General features: G+C 46.4%; 1 protein-coding gene across 1 annotated transcript in view; it reads left to right on the top strand.

Moving 5' to 3' along the window:
- Nucleotides 1–25706, top strand: part of LOC143805876 (cytochrome P450 2A3-like) — a 230936-nt gene that overhangs the window by 32561 nt on the left and 172669 nt on the right. Inside the window, exon 2 of the mRNA XM_077285617.1 lies at nucleotides 21677–21842. Coding sequence (XP_077141732.1) covers nucleotides 21677–21842 — 166 coding nt within the window. The remainder of the gene's footprint in view (nucleotides 1–21676; nucleotides 21843–25706) is intronic.

Genomic DNA, 25706 nt, shown 5'->3' with positions numbered 1-25706 from the left:
TTAGTGGGAGATAAATATTGGCAAGTCTGCCTCCGTGCCATTGCTGTGGGTGGCATCTCTCTCTCATTGTGTGGCACCGAAAAAACCACTGTGTGATACTTGGCCATTTTTTTTTTTTGGGGTAAATTCTCCCTTTTCAAAAAAAAATAGTTAGTGGGAGATAAATATTGGCAAGTTTGCCTCCGTGCCAGTCCTGTGTGTGGCATCTGTCTCTCAATGTGTCCCACCGAAAAGCAGTGTGTAATACTGGTCCTTTTTGGTTTTTTTGGGTAAATTCTCCCTTTTCAAAAAAAAAAAATAGTTAGTGGGAGATAAATATTGGCAAGTCTGCCTCCGTGCCATTGCTGTGGGTGGCATCTCACTCTCATTGTGTGGCACCGAAAAAACCACTGTGTGATACTTGGCCATTTTTTTTTTTTTTTTGGCTAAATTCTCCCTTTTCCAAAAAAAAATAGTTAGTGGGAGATAAATATTGGCAAGCCTGCCTCCATGCCATTGCTGTGGGTGGCATCTCTCTCTCATTGTGTGGCACCGAAAAAACCACTGTGTGATACTTGGCCATTTTTTTTTTTTTGGGCTAAATTCTCCCTTTTCCAAAAAAAAATAGTTAGTGGGAGATAAATATTGGCAAGCCTGCCTCCGTGCCATTGCTGTGGGTGGCATCTCACTCTCATTGTGTGGCACCGAAAAAACCACTGTGTGATACTTGGCCATTTTTTTTTTTTTGGCTAAATTCTCCCTTTTCCAAAAAAAAATAGTTAGTGGGAGATAAATATTGACAAGCCTGCCTCCGTGCAATTGCTGTGGGTGGCATCTCACTCTCATTGTGTGGCACCGAAAAAACCACTGTGTGATACTTGGCCATTTTTTTTGGGGGGGGTAAATTCTCCCTTTTCAAAAAAAAAAAATAGTTAGTGGGAGATAAATATTGGCAAGTCTGCCTCCGTGCCATTGCTGTGGGTGGCATCTCTCTCTCATTGTGTGGCACCGAAAAAAACACTGTGTGATACTTGGCCATTTTTTTTTTTTTTGGCTAAATTCTCCCTTTTCCAAAAAAAAATAGTTAGAGGGAGATAAATATTGGCAAGTTTGCCTCCATGCCAGTCCTGTGTGTGGCATCTCACTCTCATTGTGTCCCACCACCGAAAAGCAGTGTGTAATACTGGGCCTTTTTGTTTTTTTTGGGTAAATTCTCCCTTTTCAAAAAAAAAAATAGTTAGTGGGAGATAAATATTGGCAAGTCTGCCTCCGTGCCAGTCCTGTGTGTGGCATCTGTCTCTCATTGTGTCCCACCGAAACGCAGTGTGTAATACTGGGCCTTTTTGTTTTTTTTCGGTAAATTCTCCCTTTCCAAAAAAAAAAAAATTAGTGGGAGATAAATATTGGCAAGTCTGCCTCCGTGCCATTGCTGTGGGTGGCATCTCTCTCTCATTGTGTGGCACCGAAAAAACCACTGTGTGATACTTGGCCATTTTTTTTTTTTGGGGTAAATTCTCCCTTTTCAAAAAAAAATAGTTAGTGGGAGATAAATATTGGCAAGTTTGCCTCCGTGCCAGTCCTGTGTGTGGCATCTGTCTCTCAATGTGTCCCACCGAAAAGCAGTGTGTAATACTGGTCCTTTTTGGTTTTTTTGGGTAAATTCTCCCTTTTCAAAAAAAAAAATAGTTAGTGGGAGATAAATATTGGCAAGCCTGCCTCCATGCCATTGCTGTGGGTGGCATCTCTCTCTCATTGTGTGGCACCGAAAAAACCACTGTGTGATACTTGGCCATTTTTTTTTTTTGGGCTAAATTCTCCCTTTTCCAAAAAAAAATAGTTAGTGGGAGATAAATATTGGCAAGCCTGCCTCCGTGCCATTGCTGTGGGTGGCATCTCACTCTCATTGTGTGGCACCGAAAAAACCACTGTGTGATACTTGGCCATTTTTTTTTTTTTTGGCTAAATTCTCCCTTTTCCAAAAAAAAATAGTTAGTGGGAGATAAATATTGGCAAGCCTGCCTCCGTGCCATTGCTGTGGGTGGCATCTCACTCTCATTGTGTGGCACCGAAAAAACCACTGTGTGATACTTGGCCATTTTTTTGGGGGGGGGGTAAATTCTCCCTTTTCAAAAAAAAATAGTTAGTGGGAGATAAATATTGGCAAGTTTGCCTCCATGCCAGTCCTGTGTGTGGCATCTGTCTCTCATTGTGTCCCATCGAAAAGCAGTGTGTAATACTGGGCCTTTTTGTTTTTTTGGGGTAAATTCTCCCTTTTCAAAAAAAAATAGTTAGTGGGAGATAAATATTGGCAAGTCTGCCTCCGTGCCAGTCCTGTGTGTGGCATCTGTCTCTCATTGTGTCCCACCGAAAAGCAGTGTGTAATACTGGGCCTGTTTGTTTTTTTGGGGGTAAATTCTCCCTTTTCAAAAAAAAAATAGTTAGTGGGAGATAAATATTGGCAAGTCTGCCTCCGTGCCAGTCCTGTGTGTGGCATCTGTCTCTCATTGTGTCCCACCGAAACGCAGTGTGTAATACTGGGCCTTTTTGTTTTTTTTGGGTAAATTCTCCCTTTCCCCCAAAAAAAATAGTTAGTGGGAGATAAATATTGGCAAGTCTGCCTCCGTGCCAGTCCTGTGTGTGGCATCTGTCTCTCATTGTGTCCCACCGAAAAGCAGTGTGTAATACTGGGCCTTTTTGTTTTTTTTGGCTAAATTCTCCCTTTTCCAAAAAAAAATAGTTAGTGGGAGATAAATATTGACAAGCCTGCCTCCGTGCAATTGCTGTGGGTGGCATCTCACTCTCATTGTGTGGCACCGAAAAAACCACTGTGTGATACTTGGCCATTTTTTTGGGGGGGGGTAAATTCTCCCTTTTCAAAAAAAAAAAATAGTTAGTGGGAGATAAATATTGGCAAGTCTGCCTCCGTGCCATTGCTGTGGGTGGCATCTCTCTCTCATTGTGTGGCACCGAAAAAAACACTGTGTGATACTTGGCCATTTTTTTTTTTTTTGGCTAAATTCTCCCTTTTCCAAAAAAAAATAGTTAGAGGGAGATAAATATTGGCAAGTTTGCCTCCATGCCAGTCCTGTGTGTGGCATCTCACTCTCATTGTGTCCCACCACCGAAAAGCAGTGTGTAATACTGGGCCTTTTTGTTTTTTTTGGGTAAATTCTCCCTTTTCAAAGAAAAAAATAGTTAGTGGGAGATAAATATTGGCAAGTCTGCCTCCGTGCCAGTCCTGTGTGTGGCATCTGTCTCTCATTGTGTCCCACCGAAACGCAGTGTGTAATACTGGGCCTTTTTGTTTTTTTTCGGTAAATTCTCCCTTTCCAAAAAAAAAAAAATTAGTGGGAGATAAATATTGGCAAGTCTGCCTCCGTGCCATTGCTGTGGGTGGCATCTCTCTCTCATTGTGTGGCACCGAAAAAACCACTGTGTGATACTTGGCCATTTTTTTTTTTTGGGGTAAATTCTCCCTTTTCAAAAAAAAATAGTTAGTGGGAGATAAATATTGGCAAGTTTGCCTCCGTGCCAGTCCTGTGTGTGGCATCTGTCTCTCAATGTGTCCCACCGAAAAGCAGTGTGTAATACTGGTCCTTTTTGGTTTTTTTGGGTAAATTCTCCCTTTTCAAAAAAAAAAAATAGTTAGTGGGAGATAAATATTGGCAAGCCTGCCTCCATGCCATTGCTGTGGGTGGCATCTCTCTCTCATTGTGTGGCACCGAAAAAACCACTGTGTGATACTTGGCCATTTTTTTTTTTTGGGCTAAATTCTCCCTTTTCCAAAAAAAAATAGTTAGTGGGAGATAAATATTGGCAAGCCTGCCTCCGTGCCATTGCTGTGGGTGGCATCTCACTCTCATTGTGTGGCACCGAAAAAACCACTGTGTGATACTTGGCCATTTTTTTTTTTTTGGGCTAAATTCTCCCTTTTCCAAAAAAAAATAGTTAGTGGGAGATAAATATTGGCAAGCCTGCCTCCGTGCCATTGCTGTGGGTGGCATCTCACTCTCATTGTGTGGCACCGAAAAAACCACTGTGTGATACTTGGCCATTTTTTTGGGGGGGGGGTAAATTCTCCCTTTTCAAAAAAAAATAGTTAGTGGGAGATAAATATTGGCAAGTTTGCCTCCATGCCAGTCCTGTGTGTGGCATCTGTCTCTCATTGTGTCCCATCGAAAAGCAGTGTGTAATACTGGGCCTTTTTGTTTTTTTGGGGTAAATTCTCCCTTTTCAAAAAAAAATAGTTAGTGGGAGATAAATATTGGCAAGTCTGCCTCCGTGCCAGTCCTGTGTGTGGCATCTGTCTCTCATTGTGTCCCACCGAAAAGCAGTGTGTAATACTGGGCCTGTTTGTTTTTTTTGGGGTAAATTCTCCCTTTTCAAAAAAAAAATAGTTAGTGGGAGATAAATATTGGCAAGTCTGCCTCCGTGCCAGTCCTGTGTGTGGCATCTGTCTCTCATTGTGTCCCACCGAAACGCAGTGTGTAATACTGGGCCTTTTTGTTTTTTTTGGGTAAATTCTCCCTTTCCCCCAAAAAAAATAGTTAGTGGGAGATAAATATTGGCAAGTCTGCCTCCGTGCCAGTCCTGTGTGTGGCATCTGTCTCTCATTGTGTCCCACCGAAAAGCAGTGTGTAATACTGGGCCTTTTTGTTTTTTTGGGGTAAATTCTCCCTTTTCAAAAAAAAAAAAAAAATAGTGGGAGATAAATATTGGCAAGTCTGCTTGAGTGCTGCTCCTGTGTGTGCCATCTGTCTCAAATTATTGGGGCACAGAAAACCGAGTGTGTAACATTGGGCCTGATTTTCCTTTCAGTGTCAGGCACCTATAAAGGTATATATAAATTCTACAGAAGTTTGAGTTCACCTTATAAGTTGTTTTACAGTAACAAATAGCGTTACTTTGGTTACGTTTTGCAAACAATGAGGAAGTCTAGTGGAAGAGGTCGTGGCCGTGGGCGGTCATTGTCAGCTGGTAATGATGGTAGTGGTGGTGGAGCATCAGGTGGTCGTGGTAAAAGCAATACAGCACCTAAGTCTCGAGTTGTTGAGCCAAAAACGTTGTCTGCCTACACAAGGCCTCAAACGCTCTCTTTTCTGGGAGTAGGAAAACCAATTTTGAAGCCGGAGCAGGAGGAACAAGTATTGGCTTTCATTGCTGACTCTGCCTCTAGCTCTTTCGCCTCCTCCCCGGAAAGTGCCAAATGTCAGAGCAGTGCATCGTCAGTGGATGCTCCCGGTCATGAACAAGTCGCTTCCTTTTGTCCTTCACCCAGAACAACAGTGAAGGATGCGTCAGTCGACACAACAGGTTACTCCATGGAGCTCTTTACACATACCGTTCCTGGGTTAGACAGTGAAACAGTTAACAGGCCATGCCCATTAGAAGTTGAATCGGACATGGAGTGCACAGATGCACAGCCACAGCCAGATTACTATGCTGTTCCTTTGACTCAGACAAGAACATTGCCCTCGCAGTGTACTGAGGCAGAATCAAACCCAGCGGAGACTATGGTGCCCCGTCACGAACGCTATACCACCGGCTTACACGGTGACACAGACGAAATTGCCCATGACATAGAAGAGGAGGTCATAGATGACCCAGTTGTTGACCCAGATTGGCAGCCATTGGGGGAACAGGGTGCAGGCGGCAGTAGTTCAGAAGCGGAAGAGGAGGAGCCGCAGCAGGCATCAACATCACAGCAGGTTCCATCTACCGGGCCCGTATCTGGCCAAAAACGCGTGGCAAAACCAAAACCTGTTGGAGGACAGCGTGGCCATCCGGTTAAAGAAGCTCAGTCTGCAATGCCTGAAAAGTTATCCGATAGTAGAAAGAGTGCAGTCTGGCATTTTTTTAAACAACATCCAAATGATCAGCGCAAAGTCATCTGTCAAAAATGTTCAACTACCTTAAGCAGAGGTCAGAATCTTAAAAGTCTAAATACAAGTTGCATGCATAGACATTTATCCACCATGCATTTGCAAGTCTGGAATAACTACCAAATGTCCCTAAAGGTTGCAGCACCCTCGGCCAATGAAGCTAGTCAGCAACGCTACATCCCTTCCCTCACTGTAAACCCACCATTTCCCGCACCACCGGCAGTATCTGTGCAGCTTTCGTCGCCAGGCCAAAGCAGTCAGGGAATCACCAGGTTTGCAGTAGGAAACACTGCATGTAGGGCACCGGCAAGAATACCATCTCCAACCCTCTCTCAGTCTCCCATGTCCACCGGCACCACCGCTAGTTCCACGATCTCCAGCTCTCCAGTCCAGCTCACCCTACATGAGACTCTTGTTAGGAAAAGGAAGTACTCATCCTCGCATCCGCGTACACAGGGTTTGAACGCCCACATTGCTAGACTAATCTTATTAGAGATGATGCCCTACCGGTTAGTTGAAAGCGAAGCTTTCAAAGCGCTGATGGACTACGCTGTACCACGCTACGAGCTACCCAGTCGGCAATTCTTTTCTAGAAAAGCCATCCCAGCCCTCCAACAGCATGTTAAAGACCGCATCGTCCATGCACTCAGGCAGTCTGTGACTACAAAGGTGCACCTGACAACAGATGCATGGACCAGTAGGCATGGCCAGGGACGTTACGTGTCCATCACGGCACACTGGCTGAATGTGGTGGATGCAGGGTCCACAGGGGACAGCAATATTGGGACAGTTTTGCCTAGTCCACGGTCAAGGAAAGAGTTGGCTGTAGGCGTTAGCCCCCCTCCTCCTCTTCCTCCTCCTCATGCAGAAGCGAGAGCTCGTCCACACGCCGCAGTCGCACATCCACTCCATCCGTAGCTGCCACTGTTGCACACCAGGTGTGCCATTATGGGACAGCTAGTGGCAAGCGTCAGCAGGCTGTATTGGCAATGAAGTGTTTGGGTGACAACAGACACACCGCGGAAGTTCTGTCCGAGTTCTTGCTGAATGAAACTCAGTCATGGCTGGGCACTGTACATCTTGAGGCAGGCAAGGTTGTGAGTGATAACGGAAGGAATTTCATGGCTGCCATAGCCCTTTCCCAACTGAAACACATTCCTTGCCTGGCTCACACCTTAAACCTGGTGGTGCAGTGCTTCCTGAAAAGTTACCCGGGGTTACCAGACCTGCTCCTCAAAGTGCGCAAACTTTGCTCGCATGTCCGCCGTTCGCCCGTACACTCCAGCCGTATGCAGAACTATCAGCGGTCTTTGAACCTTCCCCAGCATGGCCTAATCATCGACATTTCAACAAGGTGGAACTCCACACTGCACATGCTTCAGAGACTGTGCGAACAGATGCGTGCTGTTATGTTTTTGTGGGAGGATACACATACATGGGCAGGCAGTTGGATGGCAGACATGGAGTTGTCAGGTGTGCAGTGTTAAAAGCTACAAGACCTGTGTCAAGTCCTTCAGTGTTTTGAGGAATGCACACGGCTGGTTAGTGCAGACAATGCCATAATAAGCATGAGCATCCCCCTAATGCGTCTGCTGAGGCAAAGTTTGACGCACATAAAGGAGCAGGCGTCTGCAGCCGAGGAAGAGGAAAGCCTTGATGACAGTCAGCCATTGTCTGGTCAGGGCCGTGTAGAGGACGCGGTAGCGGGCGAAGAGGAGGAGGAGGACGAGGAGGATGATGGGGATGAGTACTTTTTGAATGAGGAAGCTTCTCCTGGGCCAACAGAAATTAGTGGCATTGCAAGGCCGGGTTCTGTTTTTTTAAGGGAGACAAGTGACGTAGATTTGCCTGTAACAGCCCCTACAACCAGCACAACCGCAGATTTGACAACTGGAACTTTGGCACACATGGCGGATTATGCCTTACGTACCCTCAAAAGGGACACACGCATTATTAAAATGATGAGCGATGACGATTACTGGTTGGCCTGCATCCTTGACCCTCGCTATAAAGGCAAATTGCAAAATATTATGCCACATGAGAACCTCGAACAAATATTAGCAACCAAACAAGCTACTCTTGTAGACCGTTTGATTAAGGCATTCCCAGCACACAGCGCCGGTGATGGTTCTCACACGATCTGCAGGGGGCTACAGGGCAGAGGTGTTAGAGGTGCACAGATCAGAAGTGGCATTGGACAGAGGGGTTTTCTGACCAGGTTGTGGAGTGATTTCGCAATGACCGCAGACAGGACAGGTACTGCAGCATCTATTCAAAGTGACAGGAGACAACATTTGTCCAGTATGGTTACTAACTATTTTTCTTCCCTTATCGATGTTCTCCCTCAACCGTCATTCCCATTTGATTACTGGGCATCCAAATTAGACACCTGGCCTGAATTGGCAGAATATGCGTTGCAGGAGCTGGCTTGCCCAGCAGCTAGTGTGCTATCAGAAAGAGTATTCAGTGCTGCTGGTTCAATATTAACCGAAAAAAGGACTCGTCTGGCTACCCAAAATGTGGATGATCTCACCTTCATTAAAATGAACCACTCCTGGATTTCAAATTATTTTGCCCCACCTTTCCCGGCTGACACCTAGCTTTCCTATAAAAAGGTCTTGCTTCTGGACTGGTCTTACTGAGTGTTCCTATCTCTTAATTTGCAGCAGCTGTTTGTCCAGCATACGACATGTTTACACCTCCCCCAATGGGAAAAATCCACCCACGGGGCCGTTGTCTCGCCACTTGGCGCAAGCACCCGTTACAGTGCTGTTTGTCTGAAGAGGTGGGTGTGCCCGCTTTTGGTCGACGGCACTGCCACTGGGTCCCTCATAGTACAATGTAGTGTCTCTGGCGGTGGTGGTGCGCACCCAACGTCAGACACACCGTTGTAACATGAGGGGCCCTGGGGCGGTACCGCCGGCCACAAGAGAGTCCCCCCCAGCTCAAACTGTGCTCTACCACGTGCAAAATTATCTCGCACAGCTCCACCAATGTTTAGTCTATGCACTGACATCATTCAATGCCTGGCACTGACAAACAATACCAATTTGTTTGCATCTATGATGCTAGTTAAAGTAGTCTGGGGCAGTGTCCTATATTGACACCAGTAAATACTAATTTACTGACAAATTACTTTGTCATAAACTCTGCAGATGAGCCCACCCCTGTACCTAAGCATGCCACCCTTTTTTTACTTATAGTTGTTTTGCGAGACATTAAATTATTTTTTTTTTTGAGTACTAACTGTGTCAGACACTCCTTGCAATCCTCCTCCACTGACCACAATGCTGCCTGCCTGTGTATCCATGTAACCGATGTAAAACTGCCATGAGCCTATTGTTTGTTATTTTAGGCCTTTGATAGCCTGTCTGCGGTCCCTACTTTAAATACTCCTCCACTCATCACCAGCTGCCTGCCCGTGTATCCATGTAACCGCTGTAAAACTGCCATGAGCCTATTGTTTGTTATTTTAGGCCTTTGATAGCCTGTCTGCGGCCCCTACTTGCAATACTCCTCCACTGACCACAATACTGCCTGGAGTGCCTGCCTGTGTATCCATGTAACCGATTTTAAACTGCCATGCCTGCCTATTGTTTGTTATTTTAGGCCTTTGATAGCCTGTCTGCGGCCCCTACTTGCAATACTCCTCCACTGACCACAATACTGCCAGGAGTGCCTGCCTGTGTATCCATGTAACCGATTTTAAACTGCCATGCCTGCCTATTGTTTGTTATTTTAGGCCTTTGATAGCCTGTCTGCGGCCCCTACTTGCAATACTCCTCCACTGACCACAATGCTGCCTGGAGTGCCTGCCTGTGTATCCATGTAACCGATTTTAAACTGCCATGCCTGCCTATTGTTTGTTATTTTAGGCCTTTGATAGCCTGTCTGCGGCCCCTACTTGCAATACTCCTCCACTGACCACAATACTGCCTGGAGTGCCTGCCTGTATATCCATGTAACCGATTTTAAACTGCCATGCCTGCCTATTATTTGTTATTTTAGGCCTTTGATAGCCTGTCTGCGGCCCCTACTTGCAATACTCCTCCACTGACCACAATACTGCCTGGAGTGCCTGCCTGTGTATCCATGTAATCGATTTTAAACTGCCATGCCTGCCTATTGTTTGTTATTTTAGGCCTTTGATAGCCTGTCTGCGGCCCCTACTTGCAATACTCCTCCACTGACCACAATACTGCCTGGAGTGCCTGCCTGTGTATCCATGTAACCGATTTTAAACTGCCATGCCTGCCTATTGTTTGTTATTTTAGGACTTTGATAGCCTGTCTGCGGCCCCTACTTGCAATACTCCTCCACTGACCACAATGCGGCCTGGAGTGCCTGCCTGTGTATCCATGTAACCGATTTTAAACTGCCATGCCTGCCTATTGTTTGTTATTTTAGGCCTTTGATAGCCTGTCTGCGGCCCCTACTTGCAATACTCCTCCTCTGACCACAATGCTGCCTGGAGTGCCTGCCTGTGTATCCATGTAACCGATTTTAAACTGCCATGCCTGCCTATTGTTTGTTATTTTAGGCCTTTGATAGCCTGTCTGCGGCCCCTACTTGCAATACTCCTCCACTGACCACAATACTGCCTGGAGTGCCTGCCTGTGTATCCATGTAACCGATTTTAAACTGCCATGCCTGCCTATTGTTTGTTATTTTAGGCCTTTGATAGCCTGTCTGCGGCCCCTACTTGCAATCCTCCTCCACTGACCACAATGCTGCCTGCCTGTGTATCCATGAACCGATGTAAAACTGCCATGAGCCTATTGTTTGTTATGTTAGGCCTTTGATAGCCTGTCTGCGGCCCCTACTTGCAATACTCCTCCACTGACCACAATGCTGCCTGGAGTGCCTGCCTGTGTATCCATGTAACTGATTTAAAACTGCCATGCCTGCCTATTGTTTGTTATTTTAGGCCTTTGATAGCCTGTCTGCGGCCCCTACTTGCAATACTCCTCCACTGACCACAATACTGCCTGGAGTGCCTGCCTGTGTATCCATGTAACCGATTTTAAACTGCCATGCCTGCCTATTGTTTGTTATTTTAGGCCTTTGATAGCCTGTCTGCGGCCCCTACTTGCAATACTCCTCCACTGACCACAATACTGCCTGGAGTGCCTGCCTGTGTATCCATGTAACCGATTTTAAACTGCCATGCCTGCCTATTGTTTGTTATTTTAGGCCTTTGATAGCCTGTCTGCGGCCTCTACTTGCAATACTCCTCCACTGACCACAATGCTGCCTGGAGTGCCTGCCTGTGTATCCATGTAACCGATTTTAAACTGCCATGCCTGCCTATTGTTTGTTATTTTAGGCCTTTGTGAGCCTGTCTGCGGCCCCTACTTGCAATACTCCTCCACTGACCACAATACTGCCTGGAGTGCCTGCCTGTGTATCCATGTAACCGATTTTAAACTGCCATGACTGCCTACTGTTTGTTATTTTAGGCCTTTGAAGCCTGTCTGCGGCCCCTACTTGCAATACTCCTCCACTGACCACAATACTGCCTGGAGTGCCTGCCTGTGTATCCATGTAACCGATTTTAAACTGCCATGCCTGCCTATTGTTTGTTATTTTAGGCCTTTGATAGCCTGTCTGCGGCCCCTACTTGCAATATTCCTCCACTGACCACAATACTGCCTGGAGTGCCTGCCTGTGTATCCATGTAACCGATTTTAAACTGCCATGCCTGCCTATTGTTTGTTATTTTAGGCCTTTGATAGCCTGTCTGCGGCCCCTACTTGCAATACTCCTCCACTGACCACAATGCTGCCTGGAGTGCCTGCCTGTGTATCCATGTAACCGATTTTAAACTGCCATGCTTGCCTATTGTTTGTTATTTTAGGCCTTTGATAGCCTGTCTGCGGCCCCTACTTGCAATACTCCTCCACTGACCACAATGCTGCCTGGAGTGCCTGCCTGTGTATCCATGTAACCGATTTTAAACTGCCATGCCTGCCTATTGTTTGTTATTTTAGGCCTTTGATAGCCTGTCTGCGGCCCCTACTTGCAATACTCCTCCACTGACCACAATACTGCCTGGAGTGCCTGCCTGTGTATCCATGTAACCGATTTTAAACTGCCATGCCTGCCTATTGTTTGTTATTTTAGGCCTTTGATAGCCTGTCTGCGGCCCCTACTTGCAATACTCCTCCACTGACCACAATACTGCCTGGAGTGCCTGCCTGTGTATCCATGTAACCGATTTTAAACTGCCAGGCCTGCCTATTGTTTGTTATTTTAGGCCTTTGATAGCCTGTCTGCGGCCCCTACTTGCAATACTCCTCCACTGACCACAATGCTGCCTGGAGTGCCTGCCTGTGTATCCATGTAACCGATTTTAAACTGCCATGCTTGCCTATTGTTTGTTATTTTAGGCCTTTGATAGCCAGTCTGCGGCCCCTACTTGCAATACTCCTCCACTGACCACAATACTGCCTGGAGTGACTGCCTGTGTATCCATGTAACCGATTTAAAACTGCCATGCCTGCCTATTGTTTGTTATTTTAGGCCTTTGATAGCCTGTCTGCGGCCCCTACTTGCAATCCTCCTCCACTGACCACAATGCTGCCTGCCTGTGTATCCATGTAACCGATGTAAAACTGCCATGAGCCTATTGTTTGTTATTTTAGGCCTTTGATAGCCTGTCTGCGGCCCCTACTTGCAATACTCCTCCACTGACCACAATGCTGCCTGGAGTGCCTGCCTGTGTATCCATGTAACCGATTTTAAACTGCCATGCCTGCCTATTGTTTGTTATTTTAGGCCTTTGATAGCCTGTCTGCGGCCCCTACTTGCAATACTCCTCCACTGACCACACCAATGCTGCCCGTGTACCCCTGGAACCTATTTAAAAGTTCATAGAGCCTAGTTATATATTTTATTTACTATTAATAAGGCCATGATGGACTACGCTGTACCACGCTACAAGCTAACCAGTCGACACTTCTTTTGCGAGAAAAGCCATCCCAACCCTCCACCAGCATGTAAAAGACCGCATTGTCCATGCACTCTGGCAATCTGTGAGTACAAAGGTGCACCTGACAACAGATGCATGGACCTGTAGGCATGGCCACGGAAGATTACGTGTCCATTAAGGCGCAATGGGTTAATGTGGTGGATGCATGGTCCACAGGGGACAGCCTACTAAGTCTGTCTGCAGTCCCTAATTCAAATTGTCCTCCACTGTCTAAATCGGAGCTTCCACCTTCTGGCTTTCGGCCTATAGTATCAGATATTAAACTGCATTTGGCCTTCAACTTTGGTTACGGCCTACTAATGGTGTCTGCCCCTCCCTGGTGTTGCCCTCAACTGAATACAGCTGAGCCTCTACCTTCTGGCTTTCGGCCTATAGTATCAGATATTAAACTGCATTTGGCCTTCAACTTTGGTTACGGCCTACTAACGGTGTCTGCCCCTCCCTGGTGTTGCCCTCAACTGAATACAGCTGAGCTTCAACCTTCTGGCTCTCATTAAGTGCTGTTTTTAAATAAAAAAATGGTGTTTAGGGCCTACTAACGGTGTCTGCCCCTGCCTGGTGTTTGTCCTCAACTGAATACAGCTGTGCTTCAACCTTCTGGCTCTCATTAAGTGCTGTGTTTTTAAAAATTGGTGGTTAGGGCCTACTAACGGTGTCTGCCCCTCCCTGGTGTTGCCCTCAACTGAATACAGCTGAGCTTCTACCTTCTGGCTTTCGGCCTATAGTATCAGATATTAAACTGCATTTGGCCTTCAACTTTGGTTACGGCCTACTAACGGTGTCTGCCCCTCCCTGGTGTTGCCCTCAACTGAAAACAGCTGAGCTTTAACCTTCTGGCTCTCATTAAGTGCTGTTTTTAAATAAAAAAATGGTGTTTAGGGCCTACTAACGGTGTCTGCCCCTGCCTGGTGTTTGTCCTCAACTGAATACAGCTGTGCTTCAACCTTCTGGCTCTCATTAAGTGCTGTGTTTTTTAAAATTTGGTGGTTAGGGCCTACTAACGGTGTCTGCCCCTCCCTGGTGTTGCCCTCAACTGAATACAGCTGAGCTTCTACCTTCTGGCTTTCGGCCTATAGTATCAGATATTAAACTGCATTTGGCCTTCAACTTTGGTTACGGCCTACTAACGGTGTCTGCCCCTCCCTGGTGTTGCCCTCAACTGAATACAGCTGAGCTTCAACCTTCTGGCTCTCATTAAGTGCTGTTTTTAAATAAAAAAAATGGTGTTTAGGGCCTACTAACGGTGTCTGCCCCTGCCTGGTGTTTGTCCTCAACTGAATACAGCTGTGCTTCAACCTTCTGGCTCTCATTAAGTGCTGTGTTTTTAAAAATTGGTGGTTAGGGCCTACTAACGGTGTCTGCCCCTCCCTGGTGTTGCCCTCAACTGAATACAGCTGAGCTTCTACCTTCTGGCTTTCGGCCTATAGTATCAGATATTAAACTGCATTTGGCCTTCAACTTTGGTTACGGCCTACTAACGGTGTCTGCCCCTCCCTGGTGTTGCCCTCAACTGAATACAGCTGAGCTTCAACCTTCTGGCTCTCATTAAGTGCTGTTTTTAAATAAAAAAATGGTGTTTAGGGCCTACTAACGGTGTCTGCCCCGCCTGGTGTTTGTCCTCAACTGAATACAGCTGTGCTTCAACCTTCTGGCTCTCATTAAGTGCTGTGTTTTTAAAAATTGGTGGTTAGGGCCTACTAATGGTGTCTGCCCCTCCCTGGTGTTGCTCTCAACTGAATACAGCTGAGCTTCTACCTTCTGGCTTTCGGCCTATAGTATCAGATATTAAACTGCATTTGGCCTTCAACTTTGGTTACGGCCTACTAACGGTGTCTGCCCCTCCCTGGTGTTGCCCTCAACTGAATACAGCTGAGCTTCAACCTTCTGGCTCTCATTAAGTGCTGTTTTTAAGTAAAAAAATGGTGTTTAGGGCCTACTAACGGTGTCTGCCCCTGCCTGGTGTTTGTCCTCAACTGAATACAGCTGTGCTTCAACCTTCTGGCTCTCATTAAGTGCTGTTTTTAAGTAAAAAAATGGTGTTTAGGGCCTACTAACGGTGTCTGCCCCTGCCTGGTGTTTGTCCTCAACTGAAAACAGCTGAGCTTCTACCTTCTGGCTTTCGGCATATAGTATCAGATATTAAACTGCATTTGGCCTACTAGTGTGGTTGGGCCCTTAAAACAGTGTCTGCTGCTCTTGGGTTTGCTACTCCACTGAACAAAGCAGTGCCGCCTGTTTAGTCCTGTTACCAATTTTGAACTGCATTTAGCCTACTTTATTCTTTGGCCCTATATCTGTTTCCTCCTCATCCTGCCCATTGCCCAGCCACTGCTAGATGAGTCTGATTATTGGGTGTTCACCCTCCTCGATCCTCGCTACCGGGACAACGTAGAAAGCCTCATCACACCGTTGAACCGGGAGCGAAAAATGCGGGAGTACCAAGACACACTGGTGAATTCCATCATCCTCTCCATTCCAAGTGAGAGAAGTGGTGATAGTGCATTACAAAGCAGCTCCGTGCGTCCAGGCAGTGGTGGAGGCTCTGCACAAAGAGGTAGCAGAAGCAGTGCCTCTGCCCAAGGCAAGACCAGTATGGCCCAACTGTGGCACAGTTTTCTGTGCCCGCCACAAAAGTCTACACCATCACAGACGGCTCCAGTCAGCAGGAGGCAACGGTTCCGTCAGATGGTGACAGACTACATGTCTTGCCCTCTTGCTGTACTCCCAGACGGCTCTTCACCTGTCAAGTTTTGGGTCTCAAAGCTGGATACATGGCCAGAGCTAAGCCAGTATGCATTGGAGTTGCTGGCTTGCCCTGCGGCTAGTGTATTATCGGAACGCGTCTTTAGTGCTGCAGGTGGTGTACTAACTGACCGTCGCATGCGACTATCCTCCGATAACATTGACCGGCTTACTTTCCTGAAAATGAACAAGGCCTGGATCTCACAGGAATTTGCCACTCCTCTTCCTGATTAAATAATTAGGTGACTGTCTACGTTATCCAGGTCTCCTGTTGTGTTCATCTTTCTACCACCTGAACTTAAAATCCTGGGCTCCAACACCGCCAGTTGAGGCTCAGAAGTGCCGTCTGCACAGTCAAAACATACGACCCAGTGTTATTGGGTTTCAGTAACGTCAGTAACGTCAGCTGATCCCCAGCTTTGTAGCCGGCAATGTGTCCAGCGACCGCCACGCTGACACAACAACTGAAATGTAAGGGAACCTGTCCCCCCCCCCAAGGCGTTTGTTACTGAAAGAGCCACCTTGTGCAGCAGTAATAATGCACAAGGAAAAGGTAGCTATTTTTGTTTAGCTCCTTGCACACGCAGAACTTAACACTTATAAAATGTGTCCACTGATACCGTAAAACCGTCCCGGAGGTGGGATTTTCCTTCGTAATGTGACGCAGCACAGCCGTCATTCTTACTCCCCCGGCGCCGTTCGCCGGCTCCTCAGCGTTGTTTGATTCTGTCTCGAAGCCTGTGCTGTTATGTTATCCCTTGGCCAGGCACACTTAGCGCTGCCCCTCTTCTGACATCATTTGGTGTCAGGCTGGCTGCGCCTGTGCGGCCGCGCTGGCCGAGATCCCGCCTCGCAGTGTCTTCTGATTTAATCCCACTGGGGGCCTGAGATCCATGGACATGCGCAGTACATATCTGAACCTCCGCCTCTCACTCATCTCCCTACTGCTTCTTCAGACTGTGCGGTGTCAGCTGATCCCTAATAGCATGCCACGGCCGTGACACCGCACAGTCTGAAGAAGCCGTAGGGAGGGGAGTGAGAGGCGAGGATATGCACTGCGCATGGCCACGGATCCCAGGCCCGCGGTGGGATTACATTAGACGACACTGCGAAGCGGGATCTCGGCCAGCGCAGCCGCACAGGCGCAGCCAGTCTGGCCCCAAATGATGTCAGAAGACGGGCAGCGCAAATTGTGTGCATGGCCAAGGGCTAACCTAACAGCGCAGGCTCCGGGACAGATTCAAACAACGCTGAGGAGGCGGCGCACGGCGCCAAGGGGGTAAGAATGACGGCTGTGCTGCGTCACATGACAAAGGAAAGTTCCACCTACCGGACGGTATAACAGTAGGAGGGGACACATTTCATAAGTGTTAGGTTCAGCATGTGCAAGGACCATAATTAAAAGAGCTAAGTTTACCTTTTCCAGCATTAGTGCTGTACACGATGGCTCTTTCAGCTACAAACGCCTGGGGGGGGGTTAAAGGTTCCCTTTCAACTTGCTCCAGTGCAGGCTTCGGCCTACACTCTGCTCCCTCTCCTCCTCCTGCTGACCCTGGGCTCTAACACCGCCAGTTGGGGCCCAGATGTGCTAGCTGCACAGAGGAAAACACCAGCCAATGTGTCAGTGGGGTTCAGCACTGCCAGCTGTTCCCCTGCTGTGTAGCCGGCAACGTGTCCTGCAACAGCCACGCAGACACAACAGACCCAAAGCTGCCACCAGTGCAGGCTTCGGCCTACACTCTGCTCCCCCTGCTGACCCTTTTCTCCAACACCGCTAGTTGGGGCTCTAGGAAGACAAGCTTGAATAGGTCCCCATCCTGGTTCCAGCACCGTCAGCTGGTTCCGGGCAGAGCCTTTGGCTTAGGTGCCTCCCTCTGGGTATCCGAGTTCCACCAACGTCAGGTGGTCCTTGGTAGTGCTTTCAGGCACGGGTACCTCCTGCTTAGTAACCGGGTTCCAGTAACGTCAGCTGGTCCTCGGTAGTTCCATTGGCTCTTGGACCTTTGGCTACCCATCCGGGTTCCAGTACCATCAGCTGGTTCTCGGCAGTGTCTTTTGCTCTTGTACCTTCTGCTCCCCATCCTGGTTCCAGTACCGTCAGCTGGTTCCGGGCAGAGCCTTTGGCTTAGGTGCCTCCCTCTGGGTATCCGAGTTCCACCAACGTCAGGTGGTCCTTGGTAGTGCTTTCAGGCACGGGTACCTCCTGATTAGTAACCGGGTTCCAGTAACGTCAGCTGGTCCTCGGTAGTTCCATTGGCTCTTGGACCTTTGGGTAGCCATCCGAGTTCCAGTTCCATCAGCTGTTTCTCGGCATTTTCTCAGCCTTCTTGTACCTTCTGCTACATTTCCAAGTTCAAGACCCTAAAGACGATGACCCGGAAGACCACCCCTAAGATGACGACGACACCTGAGATGACAACCACCGAGATGACGACGACCCTGGAGACGATGACCCTGAAGACCACCCCGATGACGACGACCCCGGAGACGACGACGACCTGGAAGACCGAGAAGCAGAAGAACAAGAGGCTGCAGAACAAAGAGCAGAAGAACATTAAGCATAAGATTAAATATCAGAGCAAAAGATATTATCTAAATTATAAGCAGAAGAAGACTAAGCAGTGTATGGGGGTGAGTCCATTCCTCCTCGCGGTGCCCCTGGATAAAGCCTGATGCTGCAGGCCAAACTGAACGCGGACAAATGTAACTCTTTTGTGACAGGCAGAACGGAAGGTGTAATCTTCAAACTTTTATAGATAACAACTACGGGAATGCCTGTCACAAATAAGAATATGATGAAAAAGTTGAATATGAAGAAGATAATAGTTGAATAAAAAGAATATGAACAATGTAACCAAAAAAATAATAGGTAGAAGATGAAGAAGAAGATGAATAAGGTGAAGAAGGTGATGTCAAAGAAGCTGATGATGAGGATAATGAAGAAGAAAGTGTGGGAGAAGTAAAAAAGAAGGTGAAGGGCGTGGAAGTAGTGAAACATCAATATCTGACAAAATAAATAAAAAATTAACATAGTCAAAATCTTTCTAACACCGAACGTCATAAAAAAAATATAAAAATCCTGCTATTCTATTTGATTGGGCTAAACCTCTGTGCCTTTAATGTCTCCGCCACCTCCCCCAATACATCCTACATTATTCTTAGTTGTTTTCCTTCATGTAGAATTAACCTACAAGGAAATAAAGGGTTTAGTTTAATTCCGATATTTTCGTCCCATTGACTTGCATTGGGATCGGGTATCGGTATCGGATTAGATCCGATACTTTGACGGTATCGGCCGATACTTTCCGATACCGATACTTTCCGATATCGGAAGGTATCGCTCAACACTACTCATCACTAAAAATTATTCTACAAGCCTTTTATCTGTGGTTTCTTTACTGTATGCTACTGTAAGTAAATGTTTGGTTCAGTGGAGGAACTGTGAAAACAAGCTCTGTGTGTAACATTTTTTATAAGATTCTCTGGGAGCACTCTGCCCCATAGTCAGGGGGTGAAATTGGAATCAGCTTTTGTGGGGGTGCTCTGCCCCATGATTTGTGGGTGAAATTAGCTCCTGTAGTGATACTGTGCCCCATGGTCTGTGGGTGACATTTTTAATCGACTTCTGTGGGGGTACTGTGCTCTATGCTCTGTGGATGATTTTTTTTATCAGCTTATGTAGGGTTACTGTGCCCCATGGCCAGGGGTGAGATTTTAACCAGCAACTGTGGGGGTACTCTGCACCATGGTCTGTGGGTTACATTTTTAATCAGGTAATGTGTGGTTACTCTGCCCCATGGTAATGTTGTGGACAATATCATGTGAACACTATGTGAGTCACCCCCCTGGGCCATTGGGTACTGTACTGGGTCTGGTCTTAAAGGGGATGTCACGGTGGCGGCAACCCGGTCTGTGGCCCTGGGCGCCCAGTTGAAGGGGAAAGGTTTTTTCGTTCGTGACGCCACCTGTGGTATTCGGTCAGTAGGGACAAACGCTGCTTAAAGGGGTCCTCTGGGGTGATGTTGTTGCAGCAAGATGGTAACGTTTTCCACAGATGAAGCGGGGTCCCCAGGGCTTCCCAAGTGTAGGGCACTGATGGTATGGTGGATGATATGGTAAAGAACGAGGTCACAGGTTTGCAGTCTTTACCTGGTTTACTGATGTTAGCAGTCCTCAGTCCAGGGTACCAAGTGCAGGGTTGCTGTGGTCTGACCGGCTAGGAGGGAATAGGGGATCCCTCTCCCAGGTGAGGTCCGTAAGCCTTTCCTACTTGCGCTACTTTAGTTGGCGAGGTCCCTGCCGCTTGAAGCTTAGTTGCAAAGTACCCTCTCTCCTATCCTAAGATAGATGTCTGTACGATAGGGTCTATCATGATCCGGGCTCTCAGTTTAGTGCTTCACCTCAGACTTGATGCCAGCAATTGACCTACAGTCCTATGCCCTCCGGTTCTGTCGCGCATCCTGGAGAACAACACGATCTCGGGCTCCAGGTACCCGGCTGCTCCGCTCTGGCTCCTAGGGTATCCTTCCACTGTTCCCCTGCTGAGCCTCTTCCTCCTCTGTGCTTCTTCCTTCTAAGCTCCTCCACTATTGAACTCCTTCAAGTTCTCCCGCTTTCCAGGGGTCGCAGCTCCCTGGTGGCTGCTTAGCCCCTGTGTCTGCTCCTGACGTCCTTCTCCTCTCCTCACTCCTCAAGACTCACTAACTCCTCATCTAGGCCAGGAGGCCTATAGATAAGGGAAACTCCCCTGAATCCGGGTCCTGAGCTCCCCCTTCTGGCCTAGATTCAGATGTCTTGAATTTGAGTGCTTTACCTGATGGAAAGAATCTCCCTTGCCTCCAAGCCTGACATCACCATCCCCAAAAGGAAGGCAACATCACTGCAACGACCAGTTAACTGGGGTGTTGCATATGTAATGCTTACTTTCTGCATAATTTCACAGGACTAAGTACCACTGTACTAATGGTGAGGGGCAGAATAAGTAGAGGTGGTTTAAGATTGGATGGCTGAGAGTGCCTCCAGTTCCTTCACTTTGTATTCCACCGTGTCCCCTGTTAATCATGGCCTCAGTTTCGACAAACAAGAACATAAAAATGGAGTAGTATTCCGTTATTCCTAGCTGGAATAATCAGGTGTGGTTGCCTGCTTTGTACCATAATTTTTTCAAGGTTAACACTTTGGGCCCCCAGTACCCTTAGGCAAAAGTATTGAGGAGGTGTCAAAAGGCAAAGAGGCTGGGACAGCAGGTAGCAAGCCTAATGGCGGACCGCCAGTACAATTGAAAATCATACTACCAGCTTTTCATCGGCAGCTGCTGTAATGTATGCCACTGGAGCTGAAATTTTGGATCCGTGGGGGAAATGTGAAAACATGCTCGGTGGGTGACATTCTTAATCAGCTTCTGTTGAGGTACTGTGCCCCATGGTCGGTGGATGATATTTAAAATAAAATTCTGTGGGAGTACTATGTCCCATGCTCTGTGGGTGAAATTGTTTATAAGGTTCTGTGGGGCCATTGTGAGCCATGCTCTGTGAGTGAAATTTTTAATTGGACTGGTGGTGGCAAGCCTCAGTCTCTGTGGTGACATGGTTAAAATGTTTGTTATTCATTTACTTCCCATTTTACCATGATTGCTATGGTGACAGAACCCCTTTATGTAATTCTATATCAATGTTTGTTTGCAGGGCAATTGTTCTGCTGTTGCCCACATTTTGCTTCATTTAGCAGATCCCCAGCTCTTTCTCTGACCATTTTACAGCCATTTTACAGGACAGATGTTTGTGTCCCCATTGACTTATATGGGTTTCAGGGTCCTGCATCAATGTCAGCTCAAGTTCTTGTTCTAAACCGGACTTCTAAAAATAATTCCCGCCAAACACTGACATCCACGGGTCCACTCATTACTATGCATAATTCAACAAACAGAAAATTTACAAGTTAACAGGAGGTACTGATTTTTTCTCCCCATCCTGACACTTTAACTTTTGTTACGTAGTTTTCATGTAGTATATAATTCAGAAATGTGGGATGTGGGTATAATATCCAAATTATGTTGACCTGTTTTGCTTGTCTCCTCCACTAGCTGAGTGAGAAGTATGGACCGGTATACACGCTCCATATTGGAATGGATCCGGTTGTGGTGCTGTGCAGTCCTGATGCAGTGAAGGAGGCTCTCATTGACAATGCAGAGGATTTTGGTGCTAGGGGACACATTCCACTGCTGGACAGGATAACTTCTGGAGGTCACGGTAAGGAACAACAATAGATTTTGTTTCTAAAATCATTGTATATTTAAAACTACAATGATTTACTACTTTATAATACAGGAAAATGACGCTTATTTGCAGCTTATCCAGGATGGCACATTTATGGCAAGAAGGGTAGCTCGGTAGCTGTGTCTGTCAGCACAGTATCAAGAGCATGGAGCAGATACCGTACCAGGAGACAGGCCAGTACACCAGGAGATGTAGAGAGGACAGTAGGAGGGCAACAACCCAGCAGTAGGACCGCTACTTCCTCCTTTGTGCTAGGCGGAACAGGAGGAGCAGGGCAAAAGCCCTGCAAAATGACCTCCAGCAGGCCTCTAACATCAATGTGTCTGCTTACACTGTCAGAAACAGACACCCTGAGGGTGGTATGAGGGCCCGACATCCGTGAGTGTTGTACTTACATCCCAACACTGTTCACGGCAATTGGCATTTACCAGAGTTCTTCAAGATTGGCAGATTCGACATTGGCGCTCTGTGCTCTTCACAAATGAGAGCAGGTTCACACTGAGCACATATGACAGACATGACAGAGTCTGGAGACGCAGTGGGGAACGTTCTGCTGCCTGCATTATCCGCCAGCATGACAGGCAGTGGGCCAGAAATGGTGTGGGTAGGCACAGCCCTTCATGTGCTAGCCAGAGGTACCCTAACTTCATTAGGTACCGGGATGAGATCCTCAGACCCACTGTGAGACCATATGGGTTCCTTCTGATGCAAGACAATGCTTGGCCTCATATGGCTGAAGTGTCAGCAGTTCCTACATGATGAAGGCATTGATGCTTTGGACTGCCCTGATCATTACCCAAACCTGAATCCAACTGAGCACATCTTGAACATCATGTCTCGTTCTATTCACCAACACCACATTGCACCATAGACAGTCCAGGAGTCGATTGATGCTTTAACCCAGGTCTGGGAGGAGATCCCTCAGGAGAACATCCGCTGCCTCATTAGGAGCATGCCCCGGCATTGTAGGGAGATCATTCAGGCACGTAGAGGCCACACACCCTACTCAGTTTCTTTTCCTTGTCTTGAGACATTTTCACAGAAGTTGTTCTCAATGCATTCCGCTATGTAATGAATAAAGATTTGCAACTGGAATATTTCATTCAGTAATATCTAGGATGTGGTATTTAAGTGTTCCCTTTATTTTTTTTGACCTGTGTATATACTGCACTTTTAAACTATAAATTGAATTAGGTAATTCCATCTCAAAGATCCTATCCCAATATTTAGTAGGTGTAATAATAATGATAGTAATATTAGAAAATACCTCCAATTAGAAATGTAGTATAGTTCTCCAGATTCACTATATAATTTACCTCATAAGCAGATCATTGCAGTAGCTTAGATATCTATGAATATGACCAGTAACAGCTAACCATCACTATATGACTGGTCGTAACCATGGATACCGAAGCTACCGCACTGCCCTGCATTTGGGGTAAGCGACATAGATAATCAAAAGAACTGTGCAGCATTTCTAATTGGAGAAATTTGTTTATATTATTATTACAACTAATGCATGTCAAGATTAGGAATATATACTCTATATATACTGTGTGATGCGAAACCATCCACGCCGGTCGGAGAGCCGCGGTTCCCACACTGTTAAAAGACAGCGGGAGCACTCGGCTGTGATGGAAGGTATGAAGTTACCTCCAGTCACTGGTGTCAGCTGATGGGACTACCGCATCCAACACCTTCTGCCGCTAATAACAGTGAGAGCAGGAGTGGCTGATGGGAGTATTCATCAGCCATTCCTATGCTGTAAATAAATAATAAAAAAAAATCTGCGTGGGTTACACTGTATTTTTGATAACCAGCCAGACAAAACTCATAGCTGGGGACTGCAACCCTCAGCTGTCAATGTTAGCAAGTCTGGTTATCAAGAATAGAGGAGTCCCCATGCTGTTAATGAAATATTTAAATAAATAATTTTAACAAATGGCGTGGCGTCCCCTCCATTTTTGACAACTAGCCTTGATAAAGCAGAAAGCTGGGGGCTGGTATTCTCAGGCTGGTAAGGGGCCATGGAATTGCCCCCTCAGCCTAAAAATAGCAGCCAGCAGCCACCCAGAAAAGGCACATCTATTAGATGTGGCAACTGGGGTTCATATTTGTGGGGTTAATGTCACCTTTGTATTGTTAGCTGACATCAAGCCGAAGGATTAGTAATGGAGAGGTGTCTATAAGACACCCCCATTACTAATCCTATAGTTATATTGTAAACAAACACACAGCCAAAATAATGTCTTTTATTTTAAATAAAACAAAACACAGTTTTCCTTTTTTATTTAAAAGTAACAAACACAGTTATACTCACCCAACGCCTAATTCCACCAAAGAATTTGTCTCCTGTAATAAAACAAAAATAAAAAACAACAACATCCCTTATCTGTCTGTCATTCTGTCCTACGCCATAATCCATGTCTAGGGGATAAAGAGTTTTCAAAAATAATTTCACAGAATTTTTCAAAAATGAAAGTGTCCTAATTGAATAACTCACCGAAAAAAGACACTAATGCACAATAAAGTAAATGACACAATAAAACCTAACATTTACTTACTATAAATAAAACAGTCCAATACAAACATACGCGACCTAAAAACACGTATGGCTGCAGAAAAAAGATATAGGGTGCACTACCTCCCTAAAGGGCCTTCAAAAGAAGGCTGATAGAGTCCGGCAGTCTTTTGGATGGACATTGTTCCCCACTGCGGCAGAGGGCACACCGCTCTATTGAATTATCCCCTGATTGCAGTCAGATAAGTTCTGATTTTTTTATATCTGGTTAGAACATAAGTATGTCTCCTGATGAACCTACATAGGGGAAACGCGTCGAGCTGAACATACTTGTTTACATGAGCTGAGTAATTTAATGAGCTGAACATACTTGTTTACATGGACTGAGTAATTTAATGTCACTGGGTATCTATGTATATCGGTTTTGCACTGTATTTTTCCTGCCTTGGTGTTAAATTTTTCTTGCCATACGCTACATTGTCCGCACCTTTTTATTTTAGTAGGGTGCACTAGGGACAGTCGACTAGAGCGGGGGCGCCACTTGCGCAGGGATATAGGGTGCCAACCCCCGCAGGCAGGTAGGGTGTATTTTAGGTACAGTGCAGGAGTATAGGCTTAATTGCCTTGGTAGAGGCCGGAAATAAATGTGCAATATATTATATAAGTGTGTATATTGCTAAACAATTAGAAACACACTTTTGCACAGGCCTGATTATTATATATCCCATTTTTCTTTAACATGTGCAATATATCATAGAAGGTGTGCGATATATTTTAGGCACATTTTTTGCACAATCTTTTTTGTCTAGTGACATTTGTTTGTCTGTCTGTTGTGTATGGTCTGCTGAGTGCTGTTTTTCTATCTTCCGCACGATAGGGCCTATTAGGGACAGTTAGGTCGAGCCTACGTTGAGCAGGGGCGCCATTGCGAAGGTTTATAGGGTGCCAACCACTGCTGTAAGGTAGGGCACAGATAGTTGGCCCTTTAGGGAGGTAGTGCACCCTGTATCTTTTTTCTGCAGCCATACGTGTTTTTAGGTCGTGTATGTTTGTATTGGACTGTTTTATTTATAGTAAGTAAATGTTAAGTTTTATTGTGTCATTTACTTTATTGTGCATTAGTGTCTTTTTTTGATAAAGAGTTTTCAACCTGGACGGTGCCAAGATGCCACCATCCAGGCTGAGAACCACTGATGAATGAGATGCTGCGAGCGCAGCCTTGGTGACTGGTGGTGACATCACTGAGGCTGCATTCCCAGCTGGGCTGAACTGAGGTGACCTCCTTGAGATCTCCCTAGCTCCATGAGAATGTCGCA

The sequence above is a fragment of the Ranitomeya variabilis genome, chromosome 2 (assembly GCF_051348905.1).
Source record: "Ranitomeya variabilis isolate aRanVar5 chromosome 2, aRanVar5.hap1, whole genome shotgun sequence".
Classification (NCBI taxonomy): Eukaryota; Metazoa; Chordata; class Amphibia; order Anura; family Dendrobatidae; genus Ranitomeya; species Ranitomeya variabilis.
The sequence above is the reverse complement of the archived record's forward strand: the minus strand, read 5'-3'. Positions and strand labels throughout refer to the sequence as shown.